This window comes from Seriola aureovittata, chromosome 22 (genome assembly GCF_021018895.1).
Source record: "Seriola aureovittata isolate HTS-2021-v1 ecotype China chromosome 22, ASM2101889v1, whole genome shotgun sequence".
Classification (NCBI taxonomy): domain Eukaryota; kingdom Metazoa; phylum Chordata; class Actinopteri; order Carangiformes; family Carangidae; genus Seriola; species Seriola aureovittata.
In genome coordinates, this window is record NC_079385.1 from 12,249,803 (window position 1) to 12,269,859 (window position 20,057).

The 20,057-nt window shown below is 40.4% G+C and overlaps 1 protein-coding gene across 3 annotated transcripts in view; it reads left to right on the forward strand.

The window, feature by feature from the left end:
* The window catches only part of cacna1c (calcium channel, voltage-dependent, L type, alpha 1C subunit), a 199,417-nt gene that overhangs the window by 47,637 nt on the left and 131,723 nt on the right, over positions 1-20,057 (forward strand). For all 3 annotated transcript variants that reach the window (XM_056367471.1, XM_056367472.1, XM_056367473.1), the window contains exons 2-3: positions 12,538-12,970; positions 19,277-19,382. In XM_056367471.1, coding sequence (XP_056223446.1) covers positions 12,538-12,970; positions 19,277-19,382 — 539 coding nt within the window. The remainder of the gene's footprint in view (positions 1-12,537; positions 12,971-19,276; positions 19,383-20,057) is intronic.

Below are 20,057 nucleotides of genomic sequence, written 5' to 3' on the forward strand. Positions count from 1 at the left end.
CTGTTGCAGCCACAGTAGCAACATGCTTTGTTCATGGCTGCCGTCTTTTTAAAAGAGCGAGGCTGGTGAGTCCTGCTGGCACGCTTGGCAAAGACCGTAAACTAGCCAACAGAGCAGGGAAGCAAAGAAACAACCTTGAAAGTCGGATGTTTCACTCAGATTTTTGTCAGCTATTTTAGAGAATGCCACAGTGCATTTTCTTGTTTTTTTGTTTCTTTTGACATGAAGAAACAAGCAGGCAGCTTGTTGACATGGACAGAAACAGAGTCCCATGGACAGAAAGTGTGTGTGTGTGTGTGTGTGTGTGTGTGTGTGTGTGTGTGTGTTTGTAAAACAAATGGGTGGAGCAGTCACTAAACTGAGCCTGTAGTGTGTATTCATTTTTTAAGGTTGGATCATATGCAGGCACATGCAGTACACAGTCACATTCCTGCATATTCAAAGAATCCTTTCTTTATTAAGAGCATTTTTGTTTCTTAAATGGACATTAGATGAGTTCAACCATTAGTACAAAGTTAGTTAAAATAGGCCACTGCTGGCTATGTTCAGCCAAGTGCCTTTGCCATGGTAACCCATTCGCTGTGAAGGTTTATTTAAAGTGCACTGGAGCATGTTCATTTCAACAGGAATGTGAGAGTCACATAAATTGAAAGGAAAAATTGGAAAAGTTTCAGACTCGATTTTTCCATATTTTACCTCCTGTGTTTACAAGACGACTTAAGGAAGCGAGAAAACTGAGCGTGCAAACGATGGTTTGGTTTGCTGCCAAACCTGCTGCGTTAGCAGCCAAAGCAGACATCCATCAGTGCTTGGATTTTGGCTGGTGATATTTTCAAAGCCTGGCTGTAGAATCGATACAAATGCAACAATGCAACAAATGAAATGTGGCAATAGTTTTTGGTTAAAGGTCACTTTTGTATTATGTTGTCTTGTGGAGGGGGCGATGGAGACAAAGACCAAAACCAGGAAAAGGGAAAACTTGTGTTATCTACTCGGTACAGTAGACCATGTTATGTGCACTATTTCCTTGTTTGTGCTTGTGTTACTATGTGGTCATACATGTGTACATTGCACATTAGGTATTCCAGACACTGGTTGATTCTGTACCGCACAGGTGGTCACGTGTGGCTCAGTTGGATTTGCATTGTAATGACCTTGCCAAGGTTAGGGGTTCCATTCAGTGGGACCACAAGTACAGAAAATGTATGCAATTACTTTGCCGCAAGGCACTGTGGATGAAATCATTGTCTGAATGGCATATACTATACATTATAGGAGCCTGTTGTGCCCTTTACTGATGTAAAGGGCATATGTGGAGAGGGAGAGTGAGAAGGACAAGCAGACAAAGACAGGAGAGAAAGAAAAGGAAAATGACAGAATAAGAAATAGAGAAGTGGGAGAAAGTGAATGTGGCAAAATGAAAGGAAATTAAGGATGGATTAACAAACAATGCATGTCCCATCTGGATCCATTACTGACAGATACTGTGTACTGTATACAGTGTATACTGTAATAAGAATATAATACTATTTATAATATGATAATATGTATGTAGAACCTAAATTTGTATCTCAAAAAGCAAAACCACAGTGGCCAGATCTGTCATTTCCCCGAAGTCTGAGACATTTAGGATTTAGGCATTGTAAAGTCTTTGGCTTTTGATCTACCCATCCCACAAGCTCCATAGCTCAGAGTGCCTCACAATGCAGAAATAGGAGCTTTTCATGTTGTTTCAGTGACAGAAAACTGGACAAAAGTGTCAGCCAAATGGGAATCTGCACAATATAAAGACAGAGAAGCCAACAGATGTAGGGAACGTCGCACAGAGAGAGACAGGTAGAGAGACAGTTCGTAACTGGGTTACTCTGGCCTCACATCTCTCCACTGCAGATGAATATTAATAAGTGGTTATTAATATCTGCTGCCTGCACTGTGCATGTGAATATGTGTGTATGCGAGGTCGGCGTGGAGGCGCAGTGTGAGCAAGCCTTCCTCCTCCTCTTGCTTCTCCTCCTTCTCCTCCTCTTCCACACAACCTCTATCTGTTTTTGCTCTTCGTTCCTCCTCCTCATGCTCACTCTGACTTTTCTCTTTTTCATAAGTTCTTTTTTATTCTCTTCTTCTTCTTTTCTATCCGTCTGTCTGTCTCACTCGCCTCACCCCCGCATTCATTCTTCCTGTCTATCACAGCTCCTTATGTTTCAGGGAGGGAGGCCGGTGCCGTGACTGCCGTTGGTTCTGTCATAAATCAATGCAGTGACTTAATTTTTGGCCGTTTGTCAGCTATTTGATGCATTTCCTCCATTAGAATTATCTAAAGAGGAAAATGCATCAATCATTTTTGTGCAATAAAGTGAAGTGTGATTGTCAATGTCTATTGTGCAGTAACAGCAATAGATTAGATCGAGACTCTGTTGTACTAAGCTGCTTTTACTAAGAACTGACAGTGAAATCAGTATTAGTGCAGATGCAACATTAAAGAGACCTCGTCGCTCTATTCTATGGCAATTAGCAGTCACATCCAGCCAATCACATTTGTGAATACACTTATTCATATGTTCAAAAAGTTCAATCACAACTTGCTGACTCAACAACTCTGAAAAAGCAACTCTGCTCTCTAAAAATTAGCCTATCTGTACACATTTGTACAAATGTGTTAAAATGATAAGTTTTTATGTGTGGTTGCCTGGCAACCTCACCCTGTCCCCCACCCTTCGACTTTCATGCAGTGGTGATTTATTCCTTGGCTAAAAGCTTCTGAATGTGATCATTAAAACATAACTGACAGAACAAATTAGTAATTTTCAGGAGAATGGGCTGGGAAAGTTAATTAACTGCTTATGTTTAAGTTTTAAGTGCTGAGAGATTTTAAAGTTTGTTGATTTCAGGTACTATGTGTTTCAAATTAAATCGGACATAAAACCAAACTTCAAGTACTTTCACTGAACAAGAAAAATCATCCGGAGGGAAATTCACTCTTCACCCTGTCATGAAAAAAATAAGACCTTGTTGGATTTGGCTCAGACTATTCAACTAGCCAGCCAAGGGGCTGATTTAACTCGACTTTCAAAGTATTAAACAGCTTAAAACCATGCAGTCTTATCTTCAGTGCAAAGTTAGTCCTCTGAGGATTTACCATAATATGTCATTGTTATAACAGTTGTCATTTGAATAGGGCTACATGACAATTAACTATATTTTATAGTCCCTGTGAGCTGCCTTGATTAATTTTCCTGAATCTCCAGTGAGAAACTGCCATTCAGAGGATTTTTTTAAATGGTGACTCACACTGTGTAGAAATCCAGGAACAAATGACATAATGCATAAAAATCAAAGATACAAAATATGTAACGTCAGAAGGCCATAAAAATTCAAGCATTTGAACTCTAACTACACCATTTGATTTTGAGTGGGAGTACATTTGGTCAGCTCCACTTAGAGTAGGAGGACAAAAACCAATCGGTGCCTCAGAGCCATGACTGACAGCTTGAGGGTGGGGCCGCGCTGTGATAAACTAGAAAGTCCAGATGACAGTGAGCAATGTGCTGTTGAGCACCGAGCACTATGTGCATAATTCATACATACGTATTCCCTTGGCATGTTACTGTCATATCTATCTCATGTGTGGAGGAGTGTGCACATACACACGCACATACTTTCTCATTTCCCCTGCACTCCACTTTCCACTTCAGATAGTATGTTACAGTTTAATGAATAAATCCATATACAATAGGGGTTTTGTAGCCAAAGCAATGAAAAGTGCAATAACGGCAGGGAGGTTTTTGCAAAAAAAAATGTTGAGCATCTCAAGTACCTGTAGCTATTTTGTTGTTAAAATGACCTCATTTGTAACAAAAAAGTAAATGTGCCCTGCTATGATGTGTTTTTGTTGACAGGGCAAAATGGTACAAACAAGCTCAACTGTAAAAGGCGGAGGTGTGTTCACTGCTGCGTAGAATTCAGATAAATGAGAAGCACTTTATTTTCAATGTACAGTAAATGAGCAGGAATTTCCCTTGACAACAGGCCGTCCCTTTGTCCATTGATACTGAATATTCTGCACAGGATGATGAGTTTTCAATTTGTTTGGTTGTCATGTTTGTTTATGCAGCATCTTCAGTCCGATCATGTGATTTGCCACTTCATGTGTTTTCCTTGTAAACTGCACACATGTCATGCTCACGCTGTAACGGCTGTTTGTGTGTGTGTTTGTGTATGTATGCATACTGTAATAATCTGTTTCGGAGGTCATAGATCAAGGGGAGCAGGTGTGTGTGTGTGTGTGTGTGTATGTGTGTGTGTCTTGTCTTTCATGGGGAGCAGGTGTATATGTGCGCGCCTATGTGAGCATGTGTGTCTTTGTATGTGTGTGCATCGAGGGGAGCAGGTGTGTCTGTGTGGTGTGCTCACTCAGCCATATAATGGGCACATATGGACCAAGCGAGAGAGAGGCAAATGAGAGACACACACACACACACACACACACACACACACACACACACACACACACACACACACACACACAGGGTATGTAGCCTACAAAATTTATGCACATTTACCCAACTTGTACAGAAGCACTCGTACTTTTCTTTTGGGTTTGTGAATGTACTATTTTTTGTGTGTGTGTGAGAGAGAGAGAGAAAGGGAGAGAGAGATAGAGAGAGTGTGACTGAGTGGATGACACATAAATTGGATAAAAATAGTATTAGGCTTACAACTGGTATTTATGATGACAATGATAATGAGAGTTGAGCATGATGGGATGTCATACAAGCCCTGAAAAACACTGAAGCACTGGCAATCACATTTTGCCAAAAAATGAAACAAGACTTAACCTCTATTATGTTTTATGTTAAATGTTTTAGTTTAAATCAGAGTCTAAAAACGGTTGTTAAAGGAAGTGAGGACTAGTCGCACTTTTCAGTTATACAGAGGGTTGCGAGCAAGAGAGAGAGAGAATAATTGTCAGCTATTTGAAAGTGACAGAGGGGGAAGTGATGGGAGAAAGAGTGAGGAGCTGTGAAGCAAGAGAGATAGAGAGAAATGGAGAGATGAGCGGAGGTAGATTGATGGAGGAAAGGAGGAAGGGTGCGCAGCTGAAAATGAACTTGTCCGCTGCTCGAGAGCCAATGGAGGGAGTGACAGCTCTATAGATTAGGGAGAAAAGAGGGAGAAGAAGGAAGAGAGTTGGTGTTAGGAGAAGGGAGGGTGACTGTTAATGGAAAGGAGGAAGGGAGGTGCGAAGATGAAGGATTTGGCAATTATGATGATGAGGAGGAACAGGAGGCATAAATAAGATGCAAAACTAGTGGGGAGGAAGAGGAAAGGGAGGTACAGTAGGAAAAGGAGGTCATCTTTCAAATGAAATGACGAGTCACCGTTTTGGATTGAGAATTAGAGCTGCTGCAAGGTGTGTTTGTTAGTGTCCCCACATTAATTAGTGTCTGATCAGGTGTCATCATCAGTTAATTGACTGATAATTACATAATCACTGTCCACATGAATAGACCCCTGTTGGGATGAGCGGAGGAGAAGGAGGAGCATGAAGAGAAAGAGAAAAAGAGGAGGGCACACAGAGGAGATGACATGAGAGTCTAATTAAGGGTGGGATAATCTGATTGGTCCCAATCTTTATCTGTCATCTCACTGAGCCAATTAAAGGAGGAGGGCAATTTAAGAATTTGGAAGTCTGGATGATTTTTTTTCTTCCGCTGATGCAGTTTTTGCTGTAATAATTTGTACTGCAACTGTGTTTTTTTGACAAGCAATAGTAAACACATCGGTTTGTAGTGTGTGTGTGTGTGTATGTGTGTGTGTGTGTGTGTGTGTGTGTGTGTGTGCGCATGTGTGCGCGTGTGTGTAGCAATGACATTTTACGGCAGAGTGCTTAGAGTTGCAGTGATACCATCTCCCTCCCGTCTTTATCATTAAGTAGATAACGGCTCCACTGACTTGAGTTTGTATCACAGCTCATTACAGTCTGCAGTTCAGTTCACACTGAAGTTTGGTTCAGTTAGGTTCATTTCAAGTTCAGTAAGAGTGAATGCTGGCTGTCTCTACAGTTTATGAACTGATGTATAAAGTATCATCAAACATTTAGCTCCATCCCTGTGTTTTGATGCATTTTATCTTGTGACATGTCTGTACCAACATGAGTTAGTATATGCTTATGTTTAAATGTGTGATTGCCACTGGCTGTAGCTTGTATACATTTAATTTATTGGTAAACTCTGTACCTTATTAGAGCTCTGCTTATGGGTGAAAGTGGGCAGATCTATGTGTGGTCACATGTACTAGTTATGATAAAGGTGTAATTTGTCCTACCATAATAGCAACATTAACAGGAGATGGCAGTAGGTTTTAACACGGCTACATAGTCCTGAAAAAAGGGTCCAATCAGCCAACAATATTAAAATTAACTGTGTGAAGGGCCTTGAAAATCCCCTTTCTAAGAGCCTTGTTCATGGAAGACATTTTGACTTGTCACAGTAGCAAAAGCACAGGTATAAATAAAACTAATGATGGCTGAATTTAATGCAGCTACTTCCGTTTCAGGGTCCTGGCATTTTGCATGCTGGCTCACTGTCATGGCTCACTGGGACACATAAAGCGAACAGAGCCACTGTAAATTTTATTAGTAACACCTGTGCTTTTCCTACTATGTCAAGTTAAAATGTCAGCTGTGAAAAAGGCCTGCCACCCATTCTTTTATCCACCAGTTATGTGGGGCACCACTTAATATACAGTACACAATAACACCCACCTCTTTTTGGTTCAGCTGATACAACAGCACAAATCACCATGTAAAAAGACATAGCTTAATGTTATTAATAACATCTGTGCTTTTCCAATGTTCCAATATCTGCTGTGAAAAATGACTATTGCACTGTTCTAAAATTGTCAAGTGAAAAAGAAATGCAAAGTGCAAGTAAAACACAAAAATGCAGCAAGAAATTAAATGTATAAGGGATACTATGCATAAAAGGGTACCCCTAGTACAAAACTGGGTATGTATAGATGTGAGAGGAAATAGTATTAAATCTTTGACTGTACTTTAACTATCATTAACTGTGACTAGTACGGCCATTTTCTGCAGTGCTTTAAGAACAATAAGGTTTATGTGGTAATATTGTATTGTGCTAATTAACATGATGGAAGTGGAGCTACAAACCTTGAAAGCTGTACATTAACAGCCACAGATTGAAGTACTGTAACACCACTGACTGCTTTGACAGTAATACCAAGAGGGAATTAGTGTTAAATATTTTTGCTTGTAAAATCACATGATGGATGGATAAATTATTGGATTAAGTTCTGTCACTCATGGTTAAGCACCCTAGCCCTCCACTCATTCTTCCCTCTCTTCCTCTTTTTTCCTGTTCCTCCTAGATTTTAATCTCCTCTCCCGGTTTCGGCCTCTTTTCCTTGTCATTTTTTTGTTTCTTCCGTCTTTATCCCTTTTGTCTGTTCCTGCATCCTCTTGCCATCCCTTTCTCTCCTCATATATCCACCTCCCGCCCTCCTGTGTCCCGTCTTTTTCATCCTCTTTCCTTTTCTTCTCTATCCCTTCATCCTTCCCGTCTCCTCCCTCTCCCCTTCAGTCAGAATCATGTTTCCATGGGCTGCTGCCCCCCCCCCCCCCCCCCCCCCCAGCAGAATAAAGAGCTGCTAATGGAATTACGGTCACTCACTTCAGTACACACTTTATCATACAACACACACAACATGACTGTGCATATGCATGTGAGAGGACAGACACATAGAGAGACATGTGGTCAGACAGACAGATTAGTGAGCTCAGTATTATTAAACTTTTACTCTCCTCTAATCCTCACACACTCACTCATGCAGCGTGCACACACACACACACACACGTACGTACGTACAAACACACACTCTCAGTGGGGTAGACCCTGTGAGAGGGGCAGGCAGTGTAAGATAAACTGATCACGCAGCAGTACAATATGCTGAAAGTGATTATGCGCGTGACTGTGTGTGTGTAAGTTTATGTTTGTGAGAGATAGTGAGAGAAAGAGAGAGTTGATGATGTGCAACAGCAGTCAGGAAGCAGATATTAACTCACACTGGAGTCAACGGTGGAGAGAATGAGGATTTTCCATAGAGAATCATCTGGGACAGTAATGGATGCACAGTTCCAAAGTGTGTGTTTTCATGCCTGTATGTATGATAAAAGTAAAATTTTCTGCTTTTAAATGTCACAGTAAACCTGAAAAATCAGCCCCAGAGTTTTGAGAACATGAAGAAAATGTAGTTCCAGAATGATAATACGCTGAAAGATATGCTCCAAATTGAAACCGCAGTGGTATTTCCCATAAGGCACAGCTGCATCTGATACCAAATGACTTCACCACTGGTGAATGTAAAGAACTCCTACTTGGGCATTATCGCTGTATTCAATGCACACTGCTCCTAAATAGTTTCAGACATATCTTGTGTTGTTGTTAGTGCATTTGTTTTAAGATTACCTATAGGAAATTCCAGTTTTATTTAAAATGTACTAAAAATAATAAATTTCATTTATATAGCACCTCACCTAACAAATATTACAAGAGGCTCGACATAAAACAGAAACAAATTTGTCCTAGGAATAAAAGTAACAAACCATAGTATCAATAAAAACAAGTCATAACATAAAATTCTACAAATAATGAATATATTACCAAAAAATAAGAATCAGGTATAAAAATGTATTTACTGTGAAGTTAATTGATTTCTCTTTTACCTGGTCACATGACTGGCAACCAGGCTCCTGTCACTTGACAGGTGAGTAAGGGTGTAACGTGCTTGGCCATGACATACCATAAAAATAGTTACTATTAGCTGTAGTATATGATTACTTTTTGCGTGACAAGTAGTGTTAGAAATTATAACTTGCATTACAGTTACTAATTCCATTAACGTTTGTTTCTTGTCTTGTTGGATGGGAAGGAAAGGAAAGGGAGACAGACTGTTTGGTTCATGATGGTTAGCTTGGTGCACAGACTGGAGGCGGGTCGTGTCAGCTAACGCTAGCCTCTGCCAACGAGAGGAAGACTACCCCCCTCCGGTAATGCTAAATCTGTTGTGTTTAAGGCGCTATGTAGTAATAGCCGACTAGCCAATTGTTTAGTTTGTTGTGTCACTTTTTTTGCTGCACTTCTGAAGTGGTGCGTGTGTTCCCGGGGCTAAACTAGTCTAATAGCTGAGTGCTACATACAATGCTAGGTTAGCTTGTTTTGTAACATTTCTCAACCTGTCAGCGGTGGACTGGAGCTAGCTAAATAGATATAAAAGTACTATATACTATACTTCAGTGCAATCTTGAGGTTCTTGTATCTTTCTTAAGTATTTTCATAATGTGCCACTTTACACTACTAAATTAGCTACTTCACTACAATTTACAGATAAATATTATACCCCACTCATATTGTTTGACAGCTATTGGTTCATTTTGAGATCAAAGATCTCATCCAAAACACCTAAAGATATTATAATGTGCTACATTATTTGAATATCATACATTATAGATTAAATTAGTCTCTAAATACTGCATGAATGCATCAGTAATTAATATATAACAATAAAACACTGACAGGATCCATTTTACTTCATCAAAGGCCTGTTTTTACACAGTATACTTGATGAAATATTATAGTATTAAAGCACAGGTATAAATAAAAAACTTAATCAGCTGCTTTGGTTTCAGGGTGCTGGTATTGTGCATGCTGGCTCCCTGTCACATTTTCATGGCATATGTTAGTAGTGTAAGATGAGATTTATTCTTGTGAGGACATATTCAACAGATTGCCTTATTTTGCATTGTTCATTATTTTGAGTCCACATAATTTAATTATTTGTAACTACATTTATAAATATTGTATTCTGCTGTTTAAGTTTAATCTGGAACTATATAATATGGCGCACTTTAGTGGCAGGTAATGTGAGTTATGATTAGGAGTGGCGGAGTGATATGTAAGAGGTGAGATGTCACTTTGGTAGTCAGTGTTCGGTCTTCCTAGATTGGGTTCTCCGGGAAATAATAAAGATGGATTGACCTGTAAAGAGAAGTTGTCCCCGTGCTCTTGCTTTACCCACAGCCCTTCGATAGTTTAATTAAGCAATATGTAAGGCAATAGTTAAGACATCCCAAAACATGTCTTACAGTAGTACCATGTGTGCCTTTCCTACAATAATAACTCAAAGAAGTATAAGAAGAAGACTCAAAGAAGTAATTAAAGTAAATTATTAATTTTTGAAGGTAACTTGCCAGACAATTGAAAATCAGAATTATCAGCACCTTTGGATATTTTCTTTCTCCTTCCCAACCAAATTGTGTGGCTGAAGCAGCAGTATCTGTTGATTAATATATTTTAGTAAGCAGTGAGCGAATGAAAGAGAGGAGAGGTCAGAGGTCAGTTGTGCTATGTAACATAGACATTGTGAGCCAGTTAGTTGCTGAGTGTTTAGTTTATGACTTTAGGAATGATAATTGTCACAGTATGAGGACCAGGTAACTATACACATAATTTGAGGTTAGAGGCTCCTGTTGTGTGTGTGTGTGTGTGTGTGTGTGTGTGTGTGTGTGTGAAATACAGGATCTGATGTAATTTTCTCCCAGGCCATCTTGCAGTGTGAATGCATATGTAAGAATTTACAGCTCTGCAGTAAGAGGAATGGGATTTCAGCGGATATTATAACCGCCCTGTAATCGTGCTAAGCATACAGGATAAGTCTATCTCTCTCAGCCTCTTCTCTCTAACCCCTGATCATCTCTTTCTCACCCTTTCCTCTCTCTTTGTTTCCTTATCTCTGGTGTAACAGCACAGGTTGGATTAACCTGACAGGGGTTCTTGAAGTTTTTTATTCTTTTTTTCCCTAAAGTAGCTTTGCACTTTATGGGATTTGTGAACTTGACATTTGGTATTACCTTTGATCAAATGTGATTTCATTTGAAATCAGCATATTGATATGTTACTCAAACCACTGATACAATTATTGTATGCACATAATTGTCACTGTCAAGATGGAAGTTTCTGTTTCCACTGGGGGCTACCTGTGCTGAAAAATTTATTGACTCAGGGAACTGTAACATGCACACTTAATGTGTATGTTATAGTATACATTTACAGAGTTTGTAGTTTTATACATCATATAAACAGGAACAAATGATATGATATTTTGCTATTTCCTCAAAAACAAAATCTGTTCTGTCAGTTCTGTTGAAATGTTTTGATTTGTCTGTAGTTTCCCTGAAGCAATGCTGCTGTTCTCCTTTGTCAGAGACACTTTAAATTTCATGTGTGCTTGCATGATTATATTTTATATTACTAACAATTGTCGACACAAAGTACCACAAATATACATTGATTCGTTGTCTTAAACCAGGAAATGGGAGGCTATGTCATTTCACAGTAGTATGTAATCTGGTGCAGGGTGAGAGCATTTGTGGAATCCTTGTTCAGATGTCAGAGGGAAAGAGAGGCTGAGGGGATATTATAAGTGTCTTTAATCTGGCTAAGCATACAGTATGGATAATCCGCTCTCTCTCTTACTTTTTCTCACTCTCACACTTATTTCTACAATTTGTCTGGATGACACAACTATGTAATCTCACTGAGATTATTGTAATTCTGTCTCTCATTTCTTTCCCACATTCTTCTTGTGTTATATTCCACACGTATTTGGTGTGTACAATCTTTTCTCACTCATGCAGACACACACTGCATTTTCACTCACCTGTAATTATAACATACTACTACTCTGCTAGTAATGATTTCATTTGTCAAACATTTTTTTTGAGATTTCTAAACTTTTGACTGACTGCATGAATATTTGCCTTTGTTTTATGAAAAACAGGGTATCTTTTGAAGTGGTGAAAGTTGAAAATAAGGGAAATTGAACAGCATTTAAAATGCTTGTCCTAATGCTTTGGAATCTGGACAAATGACTGATCACAACATGTAAAATCTTTTTGTTTGCTTTGTAAAATCTATACTGTGAAGAAGAAAAACAGGAAGTGTGGGACAAAGGGAACAAATATTTTCTGTTTCAGATTTATTGTAAAGCTGTGGTTAAAACAACTAGCAATGATAAGGTATTTTTTTAAAAATTTTTATAAATCAGCCTTTTTTTAATTTATAGCACAGAGAATGTTGGCTACACCAGCCAGTAGTGGCTGGTATGATGAGTGGTGGTGTGTGTGTTGACACAAAGTGAACGGACACAATATGATGAGGAACTTTACAGCATACAGTTCTGTTGTATTTGCTTGACAGATGGGAGTATATTAGTCATCTGTCTATTCTACCGAGAAAGTCTTCAGTGTATACAGGGCTCACTAACTGATGTGTCAACAATTCAAACACTGTTGAAACCTCTAAAGTCAACCACTACCAGACTGTAGAAAACTGAAACACTGCAACAACTTCAAGGACCCGTGTGTGATGTATTAAATCAACAAGTGATTAAAGAGCTGATAGTAAACTTGTATTGTGAACTCTTTTTCTCTTTTCTCTCTTTCTTATCTCTCCACTCCAGGCTCCGACTATTCTCCCCCTCCGCCCCTGCCTCGGCCTCCTCCCACCGGCCTGACAAACGAGCACAGTGGTGGTGGTAGCCATGGTGACCATGGTGGAGGAGGGGGCGGGGTCAACCACGGGGTCGGCGTGGTGGGCCTGGCTCCGGAGCACATCCCCACACCGGGGGCGGCCCTGAGCTGGCAGGCGGCCATCGACGCTGCGCGGCAGGCAAAGATGATGGGCAACGCCGCAGCAGGTGGAGGGGCAGGGCTTGGGTCGGGAGGGGGCGGGCCCATCTCCACGGCCAGCTCCACACAAAGGAAAAGACAACACTATAGCTCTAAGCCCAAGAAACAGACAACGACGACAGCCACAAGGCCGCCACGGGCCCTACTCTGTCTCACGCTCAAGAACCCCATCCGCAGGGCCTGCATCAGCATCGTAGAGTGGAAGTATCCTTTAAATAACCACGATTGGAGGGTTGTTTGTATACTGTTTGCAAGGAGGAATAACATGCAACATGTTTTACTTTCAAGACCTTGTCATGTTTTCAAAGGTTGACAGAATCTGTCTTCTTGAGCTCCTAGTTTTCTGAGCTACTTGTTTTTTTCTGAGTTGCCCTCATATAGAATTTACAAGATGGGGACATCCAACCCAGGCAAGAGGAAGTCAGTTCTTCCTAAAATAAATCTACCTTGATGCAGCTGAGAATGAACAGTCAATCTAGGAAGAATAACAGAAAATGCTTTTGGGCAGGTGCTAACTTAAGGTTTGCCATTTTTTCACTTTCAGAGAGCAGTACAATATTTTCCCTCCTAAAATTAATATTTCACTTGCTGTAAAGGAATACATCTGTTTAAAAAAAAGAAAAAAACCTGAACCAGAGAAATGCACACATTTTTCTGCAAATCTCACGTATAAACGGTAATACTTTATGTGTGGGCAACATACTATGAAGATAAAAGTGAGTATGAATCTATATGAAGTGTGATGAGAATGGATGGTGGATGGACAGATGTAGGTAGAAAAGAATCATGGCAAGATGGAAGGAGGCTATAGGGGATGGAGGATGTAAACAGTTAGAACATGCATAATGCTTCCTCTTCTGTTTAACATCCCTCTTTCCTGTCTTCTGTTCCTTCTTCTCTTTCTTTTTTTAATCAGTCTCTCTTTCCGGTGTCTCACTTGGTGCAATTCTTTGCTCTCCAGTCACTTGTTTTAATCCTTTCTCCCTTTCCTCTCTCTGTCCTTTTTTCTGTTTTCTCACAGGAGGATGAAACAAATTGTGTCATTTTCATCCCTCCTTCACACCTCTCCCCAGCATATCTCTCTCCCCCAGCTCTTTCTAACCGCATTCATCCTCTCTCCCCCAGGTCCATCCATGCCTCTATCACTCCTTTGCTCCCTCCATGCTCCACCTTAGAGTCTTTCCCACCATTTATTATCCTTCTCTCCCTCCCTCTGTCCATCTAAATCCCTTTATTCCTGCTGTTCCTCAACCCGTCCTTCCCCTTCCTTTCCCAGAGTTTTTTTTTTTGTTTTCTTTTTTTTTTAAGCTGCCGAACATAATGACTTCGTTTTCCTTCAGGGTGAGATAGAGGGAGAAAGGGAGAGAGACAGAAATGGTCAGTGTCACAGTCAAAGTGATCTATAATGGGAGAGGGTCCACATGAGCTCAGCAAGAGCACAGTCACACACCGTCCTGAGAGAGAGAGAAGGAGAGGAAGAGGAGGGGTCAGGGAAATGAGAAGGGCAGGGATGTGGGCAGGACATGGATGTTGACAGGAGAGATGATGAAGCAGAGTAGCTAAGGAGGGCGGGAGGGAGGGAGCGAGGGACTGCTGGAGGATGGGAAAGGTAAACAAAAAAATGACAGAGAAGGGGGAGGGCAAATATTGAGTAAGGGAGGGAGGAGGGTGGAGTGGATTTGACGATCATGAGGGAGGAGAGGAGAGGAGAGAAAGCACTTGTGTGTGTGGGTTTGGGTTGCATTAGTGAATTATGAAATTACATAAGCTCCAGGATTGGTTTTCAACTGCATATGTAACAATTTCAATATGGAAATGTGTTTTAATTAAGCCTAAAAACGGACTTCTAATTGTGCTTTTACGCAGTTACATTACACACCACATTTCTAACTATTAACAAGATAGATTGGAAATATTTTTCTACTGGATTTGCACTCTTTGTTTCTGCAGCTGCCATATTTTCAGAGCAGTGGAAATAATTATCTGTGAGAAGCAAGTTTTTTTTTTTTTTTAATTATCCAGTGATAATTGATGGATTAATTCTTGCTGATGTTCTAATGAACCTGAATATTTATCAATGAACTGCAAAATAACTGGTCCTATTCAGTCCTGCATTTGTTTGTATGATTTTGCTTAGTTAAATGTGAAAATCCAGACCATTCTCATATGACTCAGTTCATATTATATCACGCAAACAATAGGCATGCTTCAAATTTCCCATGGGACCAGCCCAGGCTTTTTATGTGTGTAATCTGCCTCTGATTGTAATGGATACAAACAGTCTTTCTGCTGGTCAAATTGTGTATTTATAATTATCAATAGTCAAAGTATCAGTAGCCCACCTCAGACTAAACTGTCCAGTTGTGCTAATGCTGAAAAAGACAAGAAAAGTAATGAAAAAATGCATGCATAAACTCTCAGGGTCATTGGAACAATCTCACCCACTGACTGATGAGCGTTCAGATCATTACCCACAATTCCCAGCATCATTCATTTAAACAGCTCCTAAGGGTGGGATGGGAGAGAGAGAGTGACAGAGAGAGAGAGAGAGAGAGAGAGAGAAAGATAGTGACAGAGAGAGAGAGGTACAGGAATGAGATGAGTGTAGGGAAGAAGAGGGACATTAAAGTGGGCTCTTAGGGAAAATGAGAGATAAGAAAAAGGTAAACAGGTTGGAATCTGATTCTCTGGAATAAAAATGGAAGGAGCAGAGCAGCAGCAATATTACCTCCTCCACTAGTTGAAGAGTAGAAAAATCCCCATCAAACTGTCAGTCAGTCTGCCTGCTTGCCTATCTAACCGTTCTACTTTGGGATGTCCTTCATAACTGCAGTGTGGGCCTGTTTAAATGCAGCATGTTTAAACGTCTGTGGGTGACTTTGTACACTCTGTGCGTTTGTTCTGTGTATGTGTAGTTTTGCATCTGTGTGTTGCTTGTATTCTACAGGCTTCAAGTGTGTGTGTGTGTGTGTCTGTCTGTGTGTATGTGTGTGTGTGTGTCCTGTATTCTGTGAGTACCTCTGTCTCTAGAGATAGCAGATCCGAAATCTTCCTCTCCTCCTCCTCTGTTACCATGACAACAGCTACTGCTCTCAACAGGTCGATGGGGCCTGTCTGAGCTCACACATACACATAAAACGCACACTTAGATTAGAGAACACACATACTTAAAGATGATAAAGGACTGAAACACACACACACACACACACAAACACAGACACAGCACTCTCACATGCTGTGTAATTACAGCATTCAAGCATTACCTGCACACTGGCAAGGTCAGCTTGAGAGACAAGGAGAGAGCAGGGGTACGCCTAACTACCATGTTCTTTATATGAAATCACACTAAGTGGTAGTTTTAAAAGGTGTCATTGAGTGCATTTACACAAACACATACACACACGGATTCCTGGCTCACAGTTTATACTGTACGTTGCATCAGGTGACATGAGGGGTTGCACTGTTTGTGTGCATTTCCGACTCAATCAGAAAAGCAGATAAATATTCTCAGCATAACACAGCAGAGTTTTGGGCTTGCTCTCCCAGATAATATCAGTGCATCCCAGGTTTCTTACTTGGCTTTGACCAGATAAGAGATTATCTGTGTTATTGTGAGCTGCATGAGCCAAATGCTGAATGCAGAGAATCCCAGAAAACAGCATCCCGGTGTGTATGTGGATGCAGTCCTGGTGTGACAATTTGTCATAAGCGTATACAGTTAGCTTTGTTGAAATGCTGAATGTATATATCAAATTCCAAACTGTCGCAGACAGTTTTAACCTGCTGAATACTGCGTCTCAAGAACTGTGAAACCTCCTGAGTTAACTGTACTGATTTATTTTTTTTATAGCTGTCACAGTCAGTGGCAATAATTAACTTCCTTATAACAAGTTAGTTATCCTAACAATAAGTATTTCTTTGCTCCTGTGCTGTTAAAGATGTATATTTGCTCCTGTTATGTTGACTAATAGACATTATTAATGGGTTTGGTGTTCGGTTTGATTCTTTATTCAGACCTCCCAATTTTTCTCCATGTGTTGTTTTGCTCTCAACAGCACAGCAGACAGTAGATTTATTATCATGATGATGGAAGCAGACCTCAAGGGTTTCTTAAATTACGGGTCAGGAACCCAGAATGAGCCACAGGCCTGTTTTTCTGTGGGTGCCCACATGTCTGGAGAGCGTTTTAATGAGCCCCCAGTACAAGGGTGAGTGATTAACTTTGATGCAAGTCCCAAGCTGAATGAGCTGAATGATCTTGTGGCCGATGACGTTCAAGGGTCAATCCTTAATCCAAACATAAACAAAGTATTAGCCCCACCGTAAAAAGCTACAGAATTTTTTTCTCCCTCTTGTCTTCCTCTGTCTCTACTGCTGTTCCTGAAACAGTAGTTAAAGCTTTGAAATTGGAAGTAGGTTAGTTTTCTGGCAGGGCTACACACAGCAACATTGCTAGTGTGATTATAGGTAGCACAAGATTGTTAAAAGCGTCAAGTTCACTTCTTATTTAAACTTGTTTATCTATTTGTCAGAACAGTTTCATCACTCTTGGTTCAAGGGTTTTGGTGCCTCAGGGATTTCGAAATCAGAATATTTCTGAGTTTCTATCTATAAATGTTATGATGATGAGCATATGAGTTTGGGACTCAGAAGCCGGTTAGAATTTCATCTTGTTGTCCTTTAGTAGGCATAAACACATTCTTGAATTCCAATAGGTGATTAATTAGACATTGTTTTTGTCAGTGCTGACAAGGTACAGTTAGTGCAGATTATTCTCCATTGCATAGCACTGAATATATTCTGATGTTAACGTTGTAGACAGCCAGTAGTTCTTATTCTCTTCATTCCAGTTTGAAACTCTACCTGCAGTCGGCTCTGAGTTACTATAGATATGTATAGTAATCCATCACTAAGAAAGCTACATTATGGATATATGGTAATGCAGTTGAACATATAGATAGATTTTTGATTTTTGCATTATTTTCCTTTTTCTTCCAATTAGATTATTTTCTCAAGTACTGCTGCGAACTCATCTGTTGGCCTTTTCATTTTTAGACTGTATACCACCAATGGTGTGGCTTGCTGCTATTTTCCAACAGTTAGACATTTTAGAAGTTATAGCATATATAGATCCAGTGTCCTCTGCACATGTACCCCATCCAACCATTGAAAGTTGTTAGAGTGTAGCTACAAGGGCGTGATCCCTCATTGGCCTCCCACCTGTGGAAACTGACACCGACAGAATGTCCAGGAAGGTCACATTCAGTGCGGCAAATGATTAAACTGTGTTCTCAAGCTTGAAAAGCCTGAACATGAACGTCAGCCAGAAATGTACAAATTTGCGTACTGTTTGTCTCCTGGATTTGAGTTTCTGACAGCACAACTCATCAGTACATTGCTGTTTATGTTATACTGCAAGGCCTGGAGTCTAGACTAATTTGACATGCAGCCAAGATGGAAGGAACTGAAATAGGGACTAAAGGAAGGAAGGAAGGAAAGAATGGAAGAAGTGAGTAGAGGGAGAGCAAAAGGAGATGGAGGGAGGTGACAGCAGTGGCAGTTACTAATTGTGTTGATGAAAACCAGACCTCCTCTATCTCTCCTTCACATTCTCTATCCTCTATGCTCCCTCTCTCACTCTCTCACTCGCCATTCTCTCTCACTTTGTATCTCTCCCTCTCTCTCTCTCTGAGGCCAAAAATAATGAGGTCACTCCCCTCTCAAGGACCGTTCCAAATAAAAACCCTCTGTGTCTCTCCTCTCTCTCATTCCATCTCTCTCTCACTCTTTTTCTGTCCACATCCCGTCTTCCACGCGACAGGCCTGCTCCTCACTGCGCCCATATTAGGGCATGCACTGTCTCTCTCCAACCCTCCCCCCTGCAAACACAAAGAGGTTCCTAAGTGAGCCAATATGTCTTATTGTTAACGAAAAGGCAAACTCAACAGCTTTGATCTCTCTCATTGTGTACACGGGTTGTGCGCTCTGCTATGTGTGTATATATACCTCTGCTTATGTAAGGATGTATTAGCTTGTTTAAAAATACCTCTTTGTTAAAATAACACGCCTGATACAAAGACTTTTTTTCTGTTCAGTAAGGTCAGAGGCCAGAGTCTGTATTATTTTGTGCTGTGGACCAGAAGTTTTCGTGAAGGACCATTGCAAATCTACCTGAACCTGAGATGTAGAGATTCATATTTTGAAACAGGACCATTATCCAAAGGAGACCTGAAGAGTAGCAGTTCACAATCTCCACCTAGCCGGAAAAAATCTCCTGCAGTGATTGATGATGATGCACCACAGTCAGAGCTATAAGTCCAGTAAATCCACTCTGGCATTAGATGTATTGTCACACAAACCCAAGACCAGCAACAAGAAAATGGGACCCACTAGACATCCTCGGTCAAATGTCACTTAATAAGAACAAAGCAGACCTGGGGTGATCTCTACTGTGTAAATCTTTAGACTTTACTCTGTTCTGGTTTGTATATTCCTTTACCGTCCTCTCAGACCATTTGAGATCATCATCCTGATGACCATTTTCGCCAACTGTGTGGCCTTAGCCGTCTACATCCCCTTCCCCGAGGATGACTCGAACGCCACCAACTCCAACCTGGTGAGTAATACCAGTGTTTTTTACTGCTTCAGTTGAATATGTTTGCTTGTTGTTTGGCTGAGTAGTTGCTGGTTTAAGTAACTTCTTGGCTCAGTGGCAATTTATTTTCCAATCCTGGAAGATAGGGTGTCTTGGTTTTTGTTGCTGTGGTCTGACACTTGATATTCCTTATCTTGACTCACATGTTAGGTGTGCCTTTAATTATTCAATATAATTATTTAACATTTCATCAGCAGATTTTTCTGGTAATTAAATATTTCTAAGCAGCATGTCATTTGCAAATTTCCAGCTGATTCCACATGTGTGTGTGATTTGCTGCCATGTATCTAACAGGCAGTAGGATATACTCTCGCTGTGACTGGTTCATGAAGGTGAAAGACAAGAAGGGTGGAGTCAAAAGAGTGAAAGGCAAAAACAGTGGAAGTATGCCTGTCTTTGAATAATACCCTCTTTGTGAATCATTTGCTCTTACATGTGATTGTTTGGACACAACAGTGTCACAGTCAGTGAGTATGACGTTCCACTTCAGACCCTGAAGACAATGGAGGGTTTCATTTATTCTGACTGAGGACTCTTGACTTGTAATAGAGCCATGTGAGTTAACTTATTTAGGATCATTTTTTTATGTGTCTTTGCTAGTGTAGTTAACGGAAGGGACAGATAGGAAACATGAGG